This window comes from Haliotis rubra, unplaced genomic scaffold, assembly GCF_003918875.1.
Source record: "Haliotis rubra isolate DU_JTF1 unplaced genomic scaffold, ASM391887v1 Scf1357, whole genome shotgun sequence".
Classification (NCBI taxonomy): Eukaryota; Metazoa; Mollusca; class Gastropoda; order Lepetellida; family Haliotidae; genus Haliotis; species Haliotis rubra.
The window spans coordinates 174,768-195,601 of NW_025765289.1; the positions used below are offsets into that span (position 1 = coordinate 174,768).

The following is a 20,834-nucleotide window of genomic DNA, read 5'->3' on the forward strand; positions in this document are numbered from 1 at the left end:
CGACCTTCAGTGTAATAGCAATTTTATTAAACGAGTTAATGATTTGGTATCAAATGAGCGAAAGCGAGTTTGATGCTAAATCTTTCACAAGTTTAATAAAAATGGTATTTCACGGAAGCGAGTTTAGTATTTTGTTTATTACTCTCCAACATACATCGATAGAAACTGCCTACTACTACTATACAGTGTGATGACTCTGATGTCAATTTTCCACGAGTCAAGCAAGCTCTAAAACCATTGCGACACAGGCATTTGCAGTGTGACGTTATAACTGTAACCATTATGACGTCATATGTCTAAGCGGTATTACACTAGTGTAATACTGCCGTAAAAATATTACACTGCAGTGTCTTCCACGGGCAAGTAATAATGTATAATATGCAGACGTGTGGGTATGACAAATGATTTGGGTGTATTGTAATACAAAATAAGGTGAAAAAAAGCACAGCAACCATATTATGACACACAGGGTTACGCATGGGACGTGGGATGAGTTATTTGTGCTGGATACAGTGTGAGGGTACAGTGTGAGGGTGCAGTGTGAGGGTACAAGCTGTGAGCATGCATGCACCACATCCTGAGTGCAGACATACAGTATGAGGAGGCACTGCACTTCAGACTTACTCTCTGTCATCAACACATCGTCTTTATCCTGAAACTCAACTTCCTTGGTAGGTTCTACTTTCTCTCCAGAGATGGATTCTGACCTTGACCCAGATTGTGACCCTGACCTAGATGTCAACTTTGCCCCTTGCTCTGACCCATCATGTGATCCTGACCTTGAATGTTGGTCATGCTGGTGTGAATCTTGCATCATTTGTGACATTTTCTCTAGAGAACCAGTAGCATTATCATCTTCAGATGGATTTAAGTTCTTCAAATCATCTGAATCCCTTTGTTCTACATCAGAACCAACATTAGATCCAGGCTGTGAGTCAACCTTTGACCCAGGGTAGGAAACAGCAGACTGTGGCCTTGACCCTTGTTTAGACTTTGATGATACATTATCAAGAATTCCTTCATCAGGGGAAATTCCATCTTTTGAACATTCACCCTTAGTATCAGACGTGCAACCATCTACTGGTAACTTAGAGATCTCTGCATCAAGATCAACACCAAGGGGGCCAACATTGTCAACACCAACATTATGAGCTTCGGCATCCACAGCTGGAATATAATCAGGCTTCCTCTCTTGTGGTACTGAGGCTGCAGGGAGGTCTGTGTGTGATGGTGGTGGAGATGGGGGAGGGTGATGGGTGGGGGAGGATGTGATATGTGTTTCTTCAGTGACATCTGTGGTCAGTGCAACGTCATCTGCAGCTGGCAATGTTAAAACAATGGAAATCTACCTCTAAAATACTGTCACTGCATTTGATCAATTTTATCCTAAAAACTACAAACTCAACATTGGCTAATAGGATATAAAGAACTGATTCTCATGCAAACTTATTGGGTCCAAAGAAAACAAAATTACATTGCTTTACAGTTTCAAGATTTTTTACTGATCCAGAAACATTACTTTCTCGAAGGTCAACATGATGAAACGTTAAGCCACTAGTACTAATAAAATGAGAACTATAACCAGTAAAAAGCTAATGTGGTTCACAGTGACTGTCCACTCTGCATACTAGCTGTCCACTCTGCATAATAGAGTTCATTGCCTGTCCTATTTAATAGGACATTGCTGTGCTTTGTATAGCATACATGAACCCCTTTGTTAAAGCCCTCCTTTCCACCAATAGTTTTAGAACTGCAGCTAATAGGTAATGATGATGTTTGAATAATTTAAAGACAACAACAATATTATACAGTCATCCCTCGTAATAACGCTCTGCGCGATACCGCGGATTCGGTTAAACCGCAGGGTAATCCGTGGCTCCCATAAAAAAAGTTGCCCAGTGATCACACATATTCATGTCATCGAAAATAGCACATCAACAAATCCGCTCTTGAGCTCTGGTTAATCACGTTGTAAACTAGTGAAATTCAGTGCGGATTGCAATTAACAGTGTTTATCGTACATATCCATGGTTTTTCAGATGCTTAAAACATGCAGGTTTTTTTTCAATAATAATAGATGAACAGCGAAACATCGTAATAACTTTATCATAAAGACATGTCGATCATCAGCCGAGTACTTACAACGTTTGTTATGATGCAACACACCGCGTAATTACGCGGGTAAACACTGCCATCCGAGAATGTACTATGTCAGAAAACACATTTTATTTGATTAAATTCAATCCCATTTGCATTCATTAGACTGTTTACAATAACAACGGAGAAACCGTGAGTGAAATGGCATTACCTCATTCCATACAACGCCCACTTACCACATTCGTGAGGGTCCGTTTTTCGCACCTACCGCGACAGCACCAATTTCACATTTTTCGCAGCAATCACGAACAGATTACAGCCTTGTCATCCACTGACCCCAAGACCCGCATTATTGACTCATTGAAGTCATATTTGACAATTAATTGCCAACATTTTGTTTTTACAATCAAAGTGGCACGTACCACGGGAAGTCAGCGGTGACTTGTCCAACTGTCTCCTATGTAAAATATATCCAGCCAGGTAACCCAAAGTGCTTAGCAATGCTCATCATTATGTTAAATATGTTTGTAGAAAACATGCATTATACTTATATGATAGCAATATATAACATCTCTGTTAGAATAACTGCTTGACATATAAATTATTCTGAATTGGAATAGAAATTCTTTGATGTTATATTTTCGGATCGTTTTTAACTGAATCACTGCTACATTGGACCAAAACATCGATCTGTGCCCAGCTGATTGCTATTTCCAGCTTAGTTAAATAACAGGTAGCATGACAGGAACAACAATTGAATTATCATGTCTTGTGATGTTTGATTGCAAGTTTCATGTACATACATCTATTTTCATTTACAAAGTTGTTGTTTTTTTCACCTCCATTACAATACGATAAAGTTTTGACTGGGCACAACACACGAGTTAGCAGTTTTGTTATGTCCATGGAAAATACGATTTTACTTGGCCTTTGTTCCGCGTATGTAATCATTACTATAACGTGGGTGTCTAATAATGCGGGGGGTCATCCATGGACCCCAAGACCCGCGTTTTGGCGAGGGATGCCTGTATAAGCAATATGACACATCACACATGATGATAACATGGCATGGAACACAAGCAGCTAAGTCAGTGGTAACTAAACTGTTCTGAAGCAGCTAGAACTAATTCTATGGGGATATTTACAAAACTATATTTGCCATAGCTCTATGTACACTACATCCACATCTGAGTGTATTGGTTAACATAATCTAATTTTGTGGCTCTTCAAAAGCCTGAAATTAGAACATAACAAAAGTCTGTATAATTTTAAGACTCTAGCAGCATAAAGTAAGCCTTCCTATCTACAGAGACCTGAGTATTGTGTTATAAGAACCCCTATGGCACAGCACAGCTTGACCTTACCCTGACTGGCATCAGTGAGGTGGCCTCCAGTGACGTTCTCCACCGCTGCCGCCTCCTCTTCCGCATCCGACTCTGCGGTGTCAATCACCATGTCAGCATCTCCCGCTAGTTTAGTTGCTGGAACAATTCCAAATGACTTGGTTGATTATTAGGGGTGGGTATTGCACAGAATTTTCATGTCTGAACCGGTAAATACCGGTAAACCGGTTATATTGCGCTGCCCTATTGATTTTACTTTACATATAATACGTTCAGCAAAGGCAGATCCAGAAAGGGGTGCAAGGGGGGCGCACCCCCCTCTTTTGCTCTGAAAGTTTATTAAATGACCATTAAAACTGAAAATGTGAAAATGAAGTGTGCACCCCTCCTTTTCTCAATAGTGTGCACCCCCCATTTCTCAAAAAGCTGTATCCGCCCCTGGTTCAGGCAACCCAAACATGTGCTTACCAATATAACTGTCAGAGTTGCATCCCATGGCTCTACCAGGATATGCTAGTTGTACCCAAGATTCAACTCAGATATGATCTCTGACGTGTCATTCAATCTTTAACCTTCATTACTTTGAGATTTGTTCAATCCTCGTGCTGACACACCATTATCATTCAAAGCGGAGTAAAACCCAACTCACTCACTCACTCATTCCTCTTCTAAACTGTCTCATCACAATGATAGCTATTTTCATAATTGTTCATTAAGCCTACATCAAAGGTACAGTGAAAGAGTGTCTTACCAATATACTGTGCAGCTCAGTTTAACATATTCATTATATTGGCAGTATGCCATTTCCTTAAAACATTGCTTCAGTCACAAGATCATATTATGACCTTGGTGAACTCCACAAGCAGGATAAACTGAACTAATATTAAAGAGTACATAATCAGTGTATAATTCTGGGACTTAAACCATGAATTACCAGTTCCTGGCACACCAAAGGGATGCAACTCTCCAGAGACATTTTGATCTTTGACAAAGGCCGCTACACGGAAAGGTGTTTTTAAACCATTTTCTTTTTCTTGCTTAGGCCAGACCAATTTTATTTCTTGTTTTACGGATCCGCCAGTCATATTTTTTCAAAAAGTAAAATCCTCATGTTTTTATTGGCCAAAATTGTAAATGTACCAACAAAAAATTTTTTTAGTGTTTTTGGCCCCATATACACTTCATAAATTGCCCAAAATAAAATGCTTATAGTATTTAAAAGGAATATTACTTTGACTGGTGATTTTTATTTTTTATTTTTGTCCCTCCTGCCTTTAGGTTTTCGGAGAACAAAAATTTGTAAAACAAGAAATAAAATTGGTCTGGCCTTAAGATTAATGAACTTATATGTATATTGAGTAACATCTCTCAACATGTTTTGATATGAAGCATTCAGGATGCAAATCAGCAGGCCACCCAACCCCCTGAATGCACTGAGCATCACCTACCTTTATACTGCGGCATCAGAGGTTGTGTGACTGCCTGAACCTCTGCACCAGGAGACCCACTGCTGTAAACACAAGTTACTCGTGCAGTCTCAAGCTGTATATATATCTGTACTTCTTAGCCTTCATCAACCAGAACAAAAAGCCACAATCAGAAAATACACAATTTTTTACCAAGGAATCTGTATAAAATTCTTGCCTATATGAACTTATCCTGAGGTTGAGATGTCAAATAATGAAATTACATTATCTGAATAAAATATAAGCACCTCATGCAAGTGGAATGCTACACCAAATCATTGTTTTAATGAAGCAAAATAGTCATAAGCAATGTTTGATACTAAATTAAAGATGTCCTGATGGGGTGGAAATTTATCCAGATCCTGTAATATAGCAACAGTTTCCTGACTGAATGGGTTGCTGTGCTTCACTGATCAGAGCCAAGATGAAGTTCTGGACATTACTACCAATTAGTGTCATGTGTGACTCTTCAACAAATCTCTGGGTACCTCCTCCTACATGTCTGGAGTCAGCTGATAATGAATCAACCTTGCTAAGACAACTTGCTTGAGCCTAATTCCCATTCAACTAACAGTCACCCAAATGAAGCAGACCTACCCTTTCTGTCTGTCCTCCTCCATGGCTGCCCACTTGTCAGACTCTCCTCCAGAACCTGCCTCCTCAGCATCTGACATAGAGCATCATGGGAGATATATAGTCATGTAACCAACCTTTCAAACCACTACGCTACCCTACCCTTGCTGTCCTAGAATATTGGGATCGGGTGGTCAGACTCGCTGACTTGGTTGACATATGTCATCGGTTCCCAATTGAGCAGATCGATACTCATGCTGTTGATGACTGGATTGTCTGGTCCAGACTCCATTATTTACAGACTGCTGCCATATAGCTGGAATATTGCTGAGTGCGGCGTAAAACTAAACTCACTCACTCCTAGAATATAGCAAGCAGGACCCTTGCAACATCCCGCTTCATCCTGCTTGAACACATTGGCCCCTAGTTTAAACACTATCTACATGACAATAAATATTTTATCTAGAATATTACTGCCCTTATTTTAAAAAAGAAAGCAGCCTGGGACGGGCAAATGTTTGCCTAGTAACTATTATTTAAACGTTTTATGTTTTATGTGCTTATCACACATTGTACCTGTGAGGGTAATCACACAGAAGCATTGGTGTCATGGGCAAACACTTTAACCACGAAGCCACCCTGAATAAGTTGAGCATCACCTACCTTTATACTGTGGCATCAGAGACTGTGCAGCTGCCTGAACATCTGCTCCCGGAGACCCACTGCTGTAAACACAAGATACTTGTGCAGTGTCAAGCTGTAGAAATATCTGTGTGATTTTGTGTTCTTAGACTTCAGCATACAGAATGAAAGCCAGGATCAGAGAAGAATATACAATTGTTAACCATCAGTATGTTTGGGTCCCTGGCCTCCCCATACCACTGCAGAGTCAGCAGATAATCAAAGCAGTGTTTGAACAATATGAACTTCAACTTCCTGTGTGATCTACAACATGTCTCTGGGTAACTGATCTCATCATACCACAGAGTCAGCAGATGATCATATTAATGTTTGAACAGTCTGAGCAATTCTTGCTAGTACTGCCAACTTGCCAGAGTCTAGTTCCCCTTCAACAAACAGTTAACAAATGTAGCCTTGACCTACCCTTTCTGTCCATCCTCTTCCATAGCCGGCCACTGGTCAGCCTCTCCTCCAGAACCTGCTTCCTCTGCCTCCTCCTCAGCATCTGTATTGGACACCATGGGGAGTGATAAAGTCATGCATGGCCAACTGTTTCAGAGAATTTAAAACTTTCAACTTGCATTCAGGGGCGGATACAGCTTTTTGAGAAAGGGGGGTGCACACTTCATTTTCACCTGTTTTTAATAGTCATTTTAATAAATTTTCAGGACAAAGGGGGGTGGGGGTTGCACACACCCCTGCATCCTCCCTCTGGATCTGCCTATGGCATTCCAGCAGCAGCTTCCATTCTGTTCTATATGAATCATTGTCAATTTTCTAAACTCCTACGGTACGTATTTGGCAAATATGGCATGGGAAAGTGCTTGGTAAATTATTTACTGGACCAGACAAACCAGTGACTTATATTATGAGCTACTATGAGGCGATTAATATCATAAATATTAATACACATCTTTCCCTGATAATTATAATAAGGAAACATACTGGGTAATAATTTTCTTGATCCCAAAATGTTAATCCTAAAGCAATGGATGTTTATGTAGTAGCTTAAGAAAGCTCCCAGTTCATGACATAGTGCCAAATGTCAAGCCAAAACAAATCAGCCCACTGAGTAAATCCCAAATCAGAAAATCTGCCTTGGATCTTAAACCCACCTGAGAGTAAGAGAATCTCCTGCTCATCTGCTGCCGATGTGGCCTCACCCATCCCCTCCTCCTGCTCGGGCAGCACCTGCCTCTTCCTGCCTGGCACATTGTCACTGACAGGGGTAGCCTCTCTACTGGGACGAGACCTGGCACTGCGTGACCTTGAACTGTGAGACCTAGTACTGCGAGTCCTGCCACTGTTTGACCGACCGGATGACCCCTTAGCTGATCCCTGATCACCTTCTTCCTCTTGAACCCACAGCCCTGATTTTGTGGATGACCTTGACCTGATGCTGGATTCAGATGCAATTCGGGGCAGATTGACAGCTGGTTCCGATATCACAGATGCTGATGCTGACACTACAAAAATAAACATCTTATTTATTAAAAATTTTAAAAAATATAAACAATCCAAAAAGGCTTGGGACATTCTGAACTGCAAAAAGAGAAGCATCCGTCATACAAAATATCTTTATAGACTGGCCTAAGAGATGGAGGCTCTTACTGCAGAAAAGTGCTTAATACAGGAAGTTTGGTAACTCTGACGTTGTACAGTGTAGACTACAGCAACTAAGAAACAAAACAAGATTATCAACAGAGAATCTTATTCTAAGCATCGTAATGAGAAAAGAGTTGTACCAGCAGACGCAGGTCGACCAAGGTAGGTGGAGGACTTCAGGGATGCAGTCAGCTTCTTGCTGGACAGGACACGCTGCTTGGGAGTTCCACTGATGGAAGAAACAAACACCCCAATGAGAAAAGGAGTTGGATTCATTCTGATTATTGAATAATTCACTATTTGGAAGCAACTCTCTACTGTGAATTGTTGAACCGCGGACTAGTAGATCACCCATGTGAATATGGAAGAATATGTAACTAAACGTGAAGATTCGGATTAGAATTGATCTTCAGTAACCCATGCTTGTCGTAAGAAGCGACTAATGTGATCTGGTTGTCAGGCTCCTAGTCTGTCACAGTCCCTGAACCATATTTTTTTCCCTACTGCTAGCCCTCCCTGCGGTGCTAAAGCCCTAAATGAAGCAAGTCTAGATATCCCCAGTCTGCCTTGGGCTCCTTTTCAATATAAATGGGTTTATTTGTTACAATCATAATTATATATTCAGAGACTAAGCGTTAGTCTATCAGGCTCCCTAACTTGGTTGACACATGTCATTGTATCCCAAATGTGTAGATCGATACTCATGCTGTTGATCACTGGACTGTCTGGTCCAGATTTGATGAATTACAGGTGAGGTGAGGTGAAATTAGGTTTTATGTCGTGCTTGAGAATATTTCGCTCATATGATGACGTGCATGTGTGTGTATGTGTATGTGCTGCTGTTTGTACTAGCCCAGACTTAAGCTGGTTTTATAGTGCTAGCCCACTGAGATACCATGCCGCAGTGAAGCATGAATACCCCACTCAGACACATTATACTCACTCCGAGCCGACCAGTCCTTGTTGTACCCATTAATGCCGAGCGCCAGGCAGGGACCAACAAGTACCATATTTTAACGTCTTTTGGTATGACGCGGTCGGGGATCGAACCCGCGACCTTCCGCTCTCGGGGCGGACGCTCTAACCACTACACCACGTATGACTTACAGACTGCCATGATATACAATGTAGCTGGAATATTGCTGAGTGTGGCATTAAACAAAAAGCAAACAATCATTTCCTAATTTCACTGAAAATAAATATTACAGTCAAATCCCGATGAGTCGAATGCCGGTGTCTCGAATATTATGCATAACTCGAAGTACCTGTCGGTCCCGACCATTCCCTGTTATAGTTGTCATCATTTGAATACCGGTTACACGAATTCGTCTCATAAATACACACGATGACTCGAGAAGGAAATTTGGTCCCATGAGATTCAAACAACAGCAATCTTGTATACATAAGCCGAAGTCAGTCAATGAGAAGTTGATTGGTGTAGCAAACTGATCCAATTAACAAATCAGCGCGGCTCACACCTTTCCACCATTGACGGGTGAGTTCAAAAGGCAGATTAGTGATTTTACGGAAATCCCTGCCTGTGTTAATCAGACTGGAACTGATAAGGTGCCCCTATTAGTGATAGGGAAATCATTAGATAAGAAAATGCTTAGGCGGAGGAATTAGGACTGGATCATCTTTTTTTTACCTTCATAGACATACCTATGTCTCGAATACATCGATAAGTCGAATCTATTACTTGATCCCCAGCGATTTGACTCATCGGGATTTGACTACAGTTTGATTACAGTAAAACACAAATTACCTTTTTGATTCTGTGAAATCAGAAGAAGTCACAGATCTACCACCAATTGACCGTGGAAATGCTCCATCCAAATCTCGTAAAATCTCACGCAGTTCAGGTGACCTTGACACAGACTCAGAGTCACCTAGGGCATACTGGCGACTACTGTAATGAAATTGTTTAAGATGAAGTATAGCAAGAACATCAAGAGGGCATCTTCAAAACAACATGATCATTCTTAAAAATGGTAAACACAATGTAAACAGAATTCAAAATTTGATGATAACAATTACTATTGCAACATAGTCTGTTAGAACATGTCTTCAACTTCAACTACTAACAGGGTAGCATGTATAAATAAAACTTGTATCAACGTAAAAACTGTCCCAAACTGACTGTCCTTTTCTTTTGGGAAGCCTTCCCAAAAATTTCAAAGTTACATCCAGAATTCTCTCTCGGCCACCTCCCCTGTCCAATATACCCTCTGTGTCACCATTACTAAATTCCCCCTCTGTTTTCTCATTCTAGGGGCGATCACCAGGCTTAGCCTAGTGGTTAAAGCATCAGTTCATCAGCCTGGGTTCGATTCCCCACATGGGCACAATGTGTGAAGTCCATTCCTGGTGTCTCCCGTGATATAGTGGCATAATACTTCACTCACTCACTCACTCACTCGTCCACAAAGACCATGAGTGTCTCCATTCCAACAGCCATTTCTATACATCCCACCTGAATTCTGTCCAACATTCCCTTTATTCCTCATCATGATTCAACCTTATGACTCACTGCCTCTTGTAGTTTGACGCACTGAGACAGCAGACGGGTTCGATCGACGGCGGCCAAACCAAAAGGCGTTAAAATATGGTACTTGTTGGTCCCTGCCTGGCTTGGCATTAATGGGTACAAGGACTTTCGGAGTCATAATGTGTCTGAGTGTGGGGTATTCATGACTAAACATGGTATCTCATGGGCACACATAAAACACTTCAGTCTGGGCTAGTACAAACAAAACACGCATGCACGCTATAAGACAATATTCTCAAGCCGCGATCGTAAAACCCAATTTCACCTCACCTCACCCACACCGGCCCCCTCCTCCTCCTCCCTCTTGCCTTTAATCAACCTCTTGTTTTGACTCACTACCCACATCTCAGTATAAGAAACTTATCATCCCAAGTTTTCCTTTGTATATTGTCTAAATATACCAACACCCATGACACCTCCTGCACAAAATTGCTTAAGACAATATCTCAGTAAATTATATATTATATTTGTCAAGAGTGAAAATAATGTTTTAAGAGATTCTTGTCGGACAAGATAATTTTTTATCAAAAGCCCTCTTTTTTTCTGTGAAAAGATGTAATTAACAATTGTATTTTTTCTACATCATATTTTTGTAAGAAACCACTTATTATGGAGCATATACCTGAGAAAATGTTTTTCACATTTTTGCTGGCACGAAATATTATTTGAAAGTAACCAGCCACAACCTTCTCCAAAGAAAATCCAATGGTCTGTCTCTAACATACACACTCCTCATAAAAATATTGAACTATCTACGATCACTTAATGCATTTTGATTTCTGATACAGGCAATCCTTTCAAACCATTTTTTAGTCCAGCCCCACTCCAAATGTTTCCGTAGTCAACCAAAATATTGACAATATGTCAACAAATCTATAAAGCTAACATTGAGCTGACCTATAATGATAGCCCAGGCCCTAAATTATAAGACCTCATCTAAATACCATGTTATCACAGCTGTAGTCACACTCCAGAATACCCCATGCTTATATATAATCTCAACCACAAATGTGTCAGTATTGCAACCTGTGTTTGATAGTTGTACATTGCTGTCAATATCAGATGTTCACAACACTCACAGTGAGAATAGTATGCTTAAACTGTTGTACATTACACCTTTTATTTGTAGCAAAGATGATTTGTTCAAAATTAGATTCCTATGGGTGGAACATGCATTAAGTGACTGCTTTACTCATCAATGAAATATCTGAAACCAGTTTGGCAGTATTTTTATTAAACAATTAAATAAACATTCTATGGCTAAAAAACTGCAGTATGCTTTTCAAATAATATGCATTGCAGCATTTATTGTATGTTGTGGTATAGTGAGTGAGTGAGTTTGATTTTACACCGCTTTTAGCAATATTCCAGCAATATCACGGCGGGGGACACCAGAAATGGGCTTCACACATTTTGCCCATGTGGGGAATCGAACCCGGGTCTTCGGCGTGACGAGCGAACACTTTAACCACTAGGCTACCCCACAGCCCCTGTTGTGGTACAGTAGGTGGACAATTCATATATAACATCTGGTTAACATTTGTAATCTAAATTCTCTTCGAAATTCAATCACCTTTTGAAATTGATTGACAAAATGTCAGAAATGCAGAAGTCACCATTCTGATGGTATATATTATAATATTTATAATTTTTACTTTACTATATTCAGAAATAGTGGATCAGCATGTATAATCAGAGTCAGTGCCAAACACTGGCAATACATCACAGTAGGCAGACACCTGTATCCACCTGTTAGTGGAAAACATTATTATACGTTTATTTAACTGTTTTTACTGATTTCACTCAGCCAAATGCTAACTTATATGAACACCAAAACACATTCACTATGCTATATTAAACTGCAAGAATGGTATGACCAGATCAATGAACACTGCAGGCATGACAATATAGTTAGAGAACTTTTGGAAGAATTCAAAACCAACCAGTGCAGTGACTCAACATTGTATCATTGTACACTTGAAATCTCATCATGGTCATAGGATTGAATTCTCTGCCATAAATATGACTATCCGGTATTTAATTTATTTGTTTGTTTGTTCAAGTTGTTTAACGAGCACTCAGCAACGTTCCAGCTACATGATGGCGTTCTGTAAATAATTGAGTCTGGACCAGACAATCCAGTGATTGATACTGAGAGCAATGACCCAAGCAATATGGATATGATGACACGCGCATATGCCTGACCAGCCGATCCTGTTAGTTGCCTCTTATGACAAGCATGGGTTGGTGACGATCATTTCTAATCCAGATCATCACAGGTATCTGCTACTTTGCCAAGACCACTCTACTGCTGTAATATCCCCATTCATAACCAAATCCCAAAATTTGTATAGACATACAATAGACATCTCAATTATCCAAATTATGTCTCCATTACTCTACACTCTTTTCCTCATGATCACATGTTGAGCCTGTGTTTGACTATGCAACACTATAAATAGGCATCAAATTACTCTCATTGACAACATAATCTCTGCCAAAGTAGAGATAGGACAATTATGTCCACTGGAAAATGCATTGATGTGCAATGAACACCACACTGATGTGCATACACTTATTGAGGAGCCCCACCATTAAGGCCCTTCTACTTTCAAATCTGTTAACACTAACCACATGATGAATTAGTCTGTCTCACAGTCCCTGAACCACATCATTTTCCCTTCTGTATAACCTTTCTGCAATGCTAAAGCCCTAAATGAAGTAAGTCTAGATCCCTCAGATTCTGAAGCTCCCTTCTCACTGGGGCTCCTTTTCAATTTAAAAGGAATATCAAAATTATATATATTCGAGACTAAGCGTTAGTCTAATGATGAATGGACTTTGGTATATTTTAGTGTATTTCATCAAGTAAAGAAAACACGTACCAAAGCTCAATGACTGCAAGTGAGGTGTCAGCGAGTGAGGCAGAAAAATATAAAATCTAATAGTAACTTGTTTATTATGGCTTGTCAGTATAAGGCACAAAATGGTTATCCTTTTAATGAACACCTTGTGCCATCAGTGATCAATTCATATAACTTCCAAAGCTATTTTACCTTTCATTTATTTTGTTTCAGCAGATAGTCAACACTGATTATTCTCTGGCACTATTTATTTTAACATTTGCTTAAAATAAAATTATTTAATAAAAAATGCATGGTTCCCTTATCACTTGTTCCTTTATTTTTGTACATCAGTATATAGGTACCAGTATTGCTGCAATGTCCATACTGTTACACTATATTGTCTTGACTGACTGACTGAGTTTGGTTTTACGCCGCTTTTAGCAATATTCCAGCAACATCACAGCGGGGGAACACCAGAAATGGGCTTCACACATTGTACACATGTGGGGATTCGAACCTAGGTCTTCGGCGTGACGAGCCAACGCTTAAACCACTAGGCTACCCCACCGCCCCTATATTGTCTTGAAATCAAGACAAGTATTGGGACAGAAATAAACACTGATACATGTACCTCGATATATACACTCTACATGGACAACAATATAAAACTCTATTTGTTTGTCAAGTCAACACTGGTTCAAATATCGACGATTACAATAGTGTTTACTACAAGGAAGACCCCGATTCTACTTTTGGTCATTAATCACATCCAGATATGTTCATGCTATACACCAAGTGGAAGTTAATGACATTAAATCATGTCACTTGTGAATATTCAGCCCAGGACACAATGGTCTGAAGATCACTTGTTGCCATAGTGACATGTCAACACTTTTCAAGCAAGGGCTAACAGGTCCTCTAATAACACCTCCATACAATACAGGCTCCACTGCCAGCCAATATACTCAACAGCTCAAACCTTTTTTCATTTGTACGAATGTGTTCCTGAATATATATAACGCTGAAGGAGAGTTGGACAGACCTAGTCAATTGCTGGGGCATTGTATACGCCTATTTAAACTACCATGTGCTTGATAACAGCTGAACTAACTTATTTCGTACATGGTGATATTTCTAATTTATGTCAGGTTTTTGGTTGAAAATATACTGCTTCATGGTTGTTGTCAAACTATTACATGATCCTAGTTAAATTAATTAAGTTTGTACTATTGAACTAGATATACTACTTAAAAGAAATTAAAGAACACCCAATTCTTGACAAATCAACTACAGTCACATGACAGAATCTAGTGTTCCTTAAGATCTTTTGAGTAGTATACAATCAAGAGAATATTTTAAGAAATCATTTTTTTTTCAGCTGCTGACTTCTTTCCCATCTTTCCCTATCAATGCAGCTGTCTGTTGAATAATCTAAATACACATGAAACATGTAACATGCTCATGCAGTATTCGAAATACCTGCCAGCCAGACTGCCCAGGATGGGTTATTTTCAACACGGACTGCCAGATTCTCAAATTCACCTGCCCGATGGTTGGGTTAAAATTTAGACATGTACCGGGCGGTGGTGGGGTAGCCTAGTGGTTAAAGCGTTGGCTCGCCATGCTGAAGACCCGAGTTCGAATCCCCACATGGGTACAATGTGTGAAGCCCATTTCTGGTGTCCCCCGCCGTGATGTTGCTGGAATATTGCTAAAAGCGGCCTAAAACCAAACTCAGTCAGTCAGTCAGTCAGACATGTACCGGTTTATGAAGATATTTTGTGGGCAGGTAAGTTTTGGTCAGGGCTGGCAAGTTTTACATCGAACCAGCCCTGTGGTCTGGCTGGAATCTTTGGGAGTTTCATATCCTGGTTAATATGGCAAACAAGAATTTAAATAGGTGTTGACAATAAGTCAAGTACGAGATTAGAGTACTAATTCAAAGAGAGGAAAACAATTCCCAAAATATTTCTGTAAGTATTTTGTCATACAGTCATTTAGGGGTTTCAACAAAGTGTCTGTGATTTGCATCACTTTAGACTTACTGCTAAACTGTTAAAGAAGCATTAAAACTTATTCGCCAACCTACTCACTCAGTACCCTGTGTTCTTGGTTGAATTAAACATGCCTGATTATCATAAGAATAACATTGTTTCAAAAATTGAGCATGTAACAAAATATTTTCTCTTTTTTATTTTGTTTTTGGTTGTTGTTTAATGACTCACTCCGCAATATTCCAATTATATGGTGTCTCTCTTACAATTATCATGTCTGAACAAGACAATCCAGTGATCAACATCATGAGCATCAATCTACTCAGTTTACATGTGTCAACCAAATCAGCGAAACCTGACAACCCGACCCTGTTAGTTTTTTTCTTTTAGATGATGCAAAAGAAAACACCGGTCCACAAATTTTTTTATTCCTGTACCTAACAATGTGTAGTATTGAAACATGTCGCCAGTCATAAACATTGCTGGAATATTGCTAAAAGCGGCGTAAAACCAAACTCAGTCAGTCAGTCCAGTCATAAACAGAACAACTGCTGTTTACTTACACTACAACACCCATACATAACACCATCTCCTCAGGTTGTTAACCCTTTCCATGTTATCATGCACAATTTCATAATCTGCATGGATATTTCTGTGCTTGACCTCTGCCCCACAGGCGATCTCCTCCAAACAGAGCCCCCTATCCATGTTGTGGCCTCAAACACGTACCCTCCAAACAGCTTCAAGTACTTTTATCTTTGTCTAGGTTACTGAAGTGCCATCTTGAAACATGGAGGAACAGTATACTAAAGGCTTACTGTGTATGTCAAACATGTAATAAAGTCAGTGAACACCTAAAATATACCCTCTTGTGAATACATACAGTTACATAACACTGTTGTGGGCTGGCTGTTTTTGTTACTGGTAATATTGCAATTTTTGGCATAATCTAACACAAACTTTTTCCCCACAAATTGTTCATAATCATAAACTATATAGTTAACACTAACATTCATTTTAAGCACAGGCTGTGGGGTAGCATAGTAGTTAAAGCGTTCGCTTGTCACGCCAAAGACCTGGGTTCAATTCCCCAAATGGGTACAACATGTAAAGCCCATTTCTGGTGACCCCTGCTGTGATATTGCTTGAATGTTGCTAAAAGTGGCACAAAACAATACTCACTCACTCACTCACTCACTCACTCACTCACATTTTGAGCACCACAGGTTGTGTAGGCACTGTTTTGTACAACTCTTGACTGGACCTCTGTCCACTGATTAGACAACAGACAACTGAGTTCTTGAAAGATGAGTTTGAACTGCCTCCAAAATAGAATTCAATGAGCTTTGATATAATATGAAAACAAATAGCTTACACCATGAGTTTGTTATGAAGTAAACCTGCTCTCCCAGAGTTCAACATTAACACAGCTCCGTTCATTATAATTTTGATCATAAATCCTTGATGTAGCCTTCAAGTCATGGATATGTTAAAATAACTAACAGCAGGGGTCGCATAAACCACATCTACCCGTGTGATTCTGCCATAGCAAGTATATGTTGTGGATATGTTTCACTGTAAGAGAATGAAAGAAATTGAAAACTGATAGAAAGCAGCTGTTCATTTGAAGCACTGTTGTCACAAGACTTCCATTCCATCTGTAAACAATTTTAAGCTTTATACTTCTTCGCAGGGTATAACAAATTTATTATCCTGCTCAGAAATGTATTTCCCTCCCAAGCAGGGCCTAGATTTTCGAAGCTCTCTTAGCGCTAAGATAGTCGTAAGTTAATGTTAATGTATGGCACTTACGACTATCTTAGCGTTAAGAGAGCTTCGAAAATCTAGGCCCTGGACACTAAATCAAGATCACATGTACCAAACAATTTGTTCAAACTGTTAGCTAATAACACTTTGCCCAAACTTTTGAAATATACCTTTCAAAACTTTTGAATATTACTTAATTTTTGTATAAGAACTATTTTGACAAAAGTTCAAAATATTCACATAAGATGTTCGGAAATAACTGTCTCAATGTACAATGAAATTCTATATGAAGTAAATATCGTGTAGGTCAATTTTACATACATTAATCATTCTGCTCTGACTATACACTGACAGTTTGATATGCAAGTGTAGCACAATGATCATTCTCTGGATAGAACTCTACCATCTACCGTTATCTACCACAGGTGTAGGATAGATTACATGATAACACAGGACGCAAACATAAGGTTTAGTAAAGGCTTTCAATCATGGTCAGATATTTGACAAGTGAGAGAATTTTACCTTAACTATATCACTGTATTATTTAAAGAAGTCTTAGGCTCAGATCAGCAGGCAGTCAAGGCTGGTTTAAGACTTAAGCCATCCAATAATTATTAAGGAAATAGGCTCCAGACCATTTAGCATAGTCTCCCTTTAAGACATGTTAGGATCTGCTGAACATGGTCAAATTAGAACGCCTGATTCACATTTATGACAGACCCATTACTTACTTGTTTCACAAACTTTCACTTGGATATTTGGATGCAAGAAAGATTAAGTAAAGCTACCATGAGTGAGTGAGTGAGATTAGCTTTACACTGCTTTTAAGCAATATTCCAGCAATATCACAGCAGGGGACACCAGAAATGGGCTTCACACATTGTACCCATGTGGGGAATTAAATCCAAGTCTTGTGTGCCACCCATTATATTAATTCATTACAAAACTATGTCCACAGATTGTTTCATACAAAGTGTATCGAAGTGAAGTGAATAAAAAAAATGTGAAAAAATAATCCAAGTCTTCGGCATGACGAGTGAACGCTTTAATCACTGGGCTACCCCAGCGCCCCAGTAAAGTTACAAATATCTTTTCAAAATGCAACGATCAATTAGAACATGTATTTTTCAGTTTGTCAATTTCCATTATCCTTTGCTGGTATTTGATGCTATCCATTCAATACAGGAGAAGTGTTTGCCTTTTCCCCACCCCACCCAATCTATTTTTGTTTAAGATTTTCTGTACAATTTGTGTTAAACTTTTAAGCATGACTTCTATGCAGTAGTGATGTTATTCCTTTCATTCAAATATTTCAAAACAAACCTTTAACAGAAATATATATGTACTTCATTAGACTAGAGAAGTACTAGTATATTATTTTGAAAATATAATGCATTTTCACATTATTGAAAATTTCTTCTGTAAGTGTGAGTGAAACACATACCAAAATCTTTCATAACTATTTTCGTCTTCAGTCAAGTATGAGAAACATTGTACCGAGACACCCCCCTCTGGGAATAAGCTCTACAATGTTCCTCCTTAAAGCAGCAGTACAATAAGGGTTTGCATGGTAAAGTGCACTTTCACAATGTGCTGTAGAGATACAATGAGGTGAAATCAGGTAGAACAAGTCAAGTCGTTTCTCACCTATTGCTAGCATGGATGGAAATGGGTAAACTGATATTGACAATCTATTGACGACATGTCACAACAGTGTTGGTGAAATTGACACTTGATAAAGAATGCAAATAGCAATTAACAGACTGGGACTTGACTTCTCTGAAGGATTGTGTAGGCCTTGTCCATAATGAGATGATCTCAGATTCAACACAAGTGAATGATTATGGTGTTGATCAGTGCTTGTGATATTTTTGTCTTTGAAATCACAGTATTTTTTTATGTCAATGTACTTACAACACTAAATTCACACAAGTAGAAGAGTATATTATTGGACAAACATAAGAACCAAACTGCATTAATTTCCAGAAAAATGATTTTATATTTTCGTTGGTTTGCTACCAGTAACTATTTTCCTATATATTTGTACTATTTGTCTTGTTCAGCTGTGGATGGTGTGAGATGGTGAATGGTAAAGATCAACACTTGGGGTAGACAAACCATAAACTAAAGGATTGAACTCTGTTCCAGGATCCAGGTCAAATTTGTTTTAGCTGTTACCTAATTCTTTATTTTCAACCAACTAAATCCTTTATTTCCAACAAACACAATCTTTTATTATCCAAATACCAATCCTTCCTTATCCTTATATACAACAGACGTTTATCATACACATACAATATCCTTTTTACCAATGTAAACAATTATTTAAGCTCCCACAAACATAATCATTTTCTAAATACACAGTCTTCTATTATCCAGATACCATATGCTTTATTATCCACTTACACAATCTATTGTATTCACATACCCAAGGGTTTACTACCCACATACAATCCTTTATCAACCACCAACTTAATCCTTTCTTTCCCTACAAAATAATATTTTTATGCCTTTATTTAATCTATAATCACCCGCATAATCCATTATACACACAAGATGATTATCAGCAATATACACTAATAACACCACCCAATCAACTATCATGCCACCACCCATTCCCCACTTAAACCACCCAATTCACACCTTATACCAGCTCATTTCCATCTGATACCATCTAACCCTTGCCTGATCCACCCAATCAACACCAGATATCACCCACTCCACACCTAATATCACACAATCCTCAACTGATACCATCCTATCATGCCACCACCCATTCCCCACTTAAACCACCCAATTCACACCTTATACCAGCTCATTTCCATCTGATACCATCTAACCCTTGCCTGATCCACCCAATCAACACCAGATATCACCCACTCCACACCTAATATCACACAATCCTCAACTGATACCATCCTCAGTAATCCACACCTGTTATCTCTCAGTCCTCAACTGATACCATCCTCAGTAATCCACACCTGTTATCTCTCAGTCCTCAACTGATACCATCCTCAGTAATCCCCACCTGTTATCTCTCAGTCCTCAACTGATACCATCCTCAGTAATCCACACCTGTTATCTCTCAGTCCTCAACTGATACCATCCTCAGTAATCCACACCTGTTATCTCTCAGTCCTCAACTGATACCATCCTCAGTAATCCACACCTGTTATCTCTCAGTCCTCAACTGATACCATCCTCAGTAATCCACACCTGTTATCTCTCAGTCCTCAACTGATACCACTCAATTCATGCCATATACTATATTTATTATTATTATACGATATTTATATAGCGCACATATCCAGGCAACTAGTGCTTGCTCAAGGCGCTGGTATTTTGTCCCTCGATCATTGAATGTCAATCTCACCGGCACATCGTGTTATCAATCTCAACTCCCAGCCACTAGGGGCACTGAGTTATTGTGGCTTTCTCATCCTAACGAGGTACCCATTCACAACTGGGTGGACTGGGACACATAGTCACAGTACTTTGTCCAACTTCACTGCACGTTGCTGTACCCGCAACTAGGTGTTTGCACGTATTCATGTGGCCACCATCTGGTCATATACCAACGGATTCGTGGGTTCTTTTAAGTGCACAGGGTTGTGTACTGTACACTAGGGGGTTGTGACAACACTGAAAGAGTCTGCACACAAAGTTGACTCCAAGGTTTTTACACCCGGTCACAGGTGGGCTCGATCCCGACACCTCAACCTCGCTGGATCACTAGCCTGGCCAGCTCGCCCACCGCAGCCCAATACACAATTGATATCACCCAATCTGCACCTGATATCACCCAATCCTCAACTGATATCACCCAGTCCTCAACTGAAAACAACCAGTTAACACCAGATACCAACCAGTTAACACCAGATACCAATCTGTTTACACCAGATACCAACCAGTTA

The 20,834-nt window shown here is 39.4% G+C and overlaps 1 protein-coding gene across 1 annotated transcript in view; it reads right to left on the bottom strand.

Annotated features, from left to right (window-relative positions):
• The window catches only part of LOC124268034 (apoptotic chromatin condensation inducer in the nucleus-like), a 48,776-nt gene that overhangs the window by 16,682 nt on the left and 11,260 nt on the right, over positions 1-20,834 (bottom strand). The window contains exons 4-12 of the mRNA XM_046703040.1: positions 9,531-9,674; positions 7,906-7,994; positions 7,276-7,626; positions 6,584-6,665; positions 6,143-6,204; positions 5,504-5,573; positions 4,889-4,950; positions 3,462-3,578; positions 625-1,320 (exon numbers count right to left, since the gene is read on the bottom strand). Coding sequence (XP_046558996.1) covers positions 625-1,320; positions 3,462-3,578; positions 4,889-4,950; positions 5,504-5,573; positions 6,143-6,204; positions 6,584-6,665; positions 7,276-7,626; positions 7,906-7,994; positions 9,531-9,674 — 1,673 coding nt within the window. The remainder of the gene's footprint in view (positions 1-624; positions 1,321-3,461; positions 3,579-4,888; positions 4,951-5,503; positions 5,574-6,142; positions 6,205-6,583; positions 6,666-7,275; positions 7,627-7,905; positions 7,995-9,530; positions 9,675-20,834) is intronic.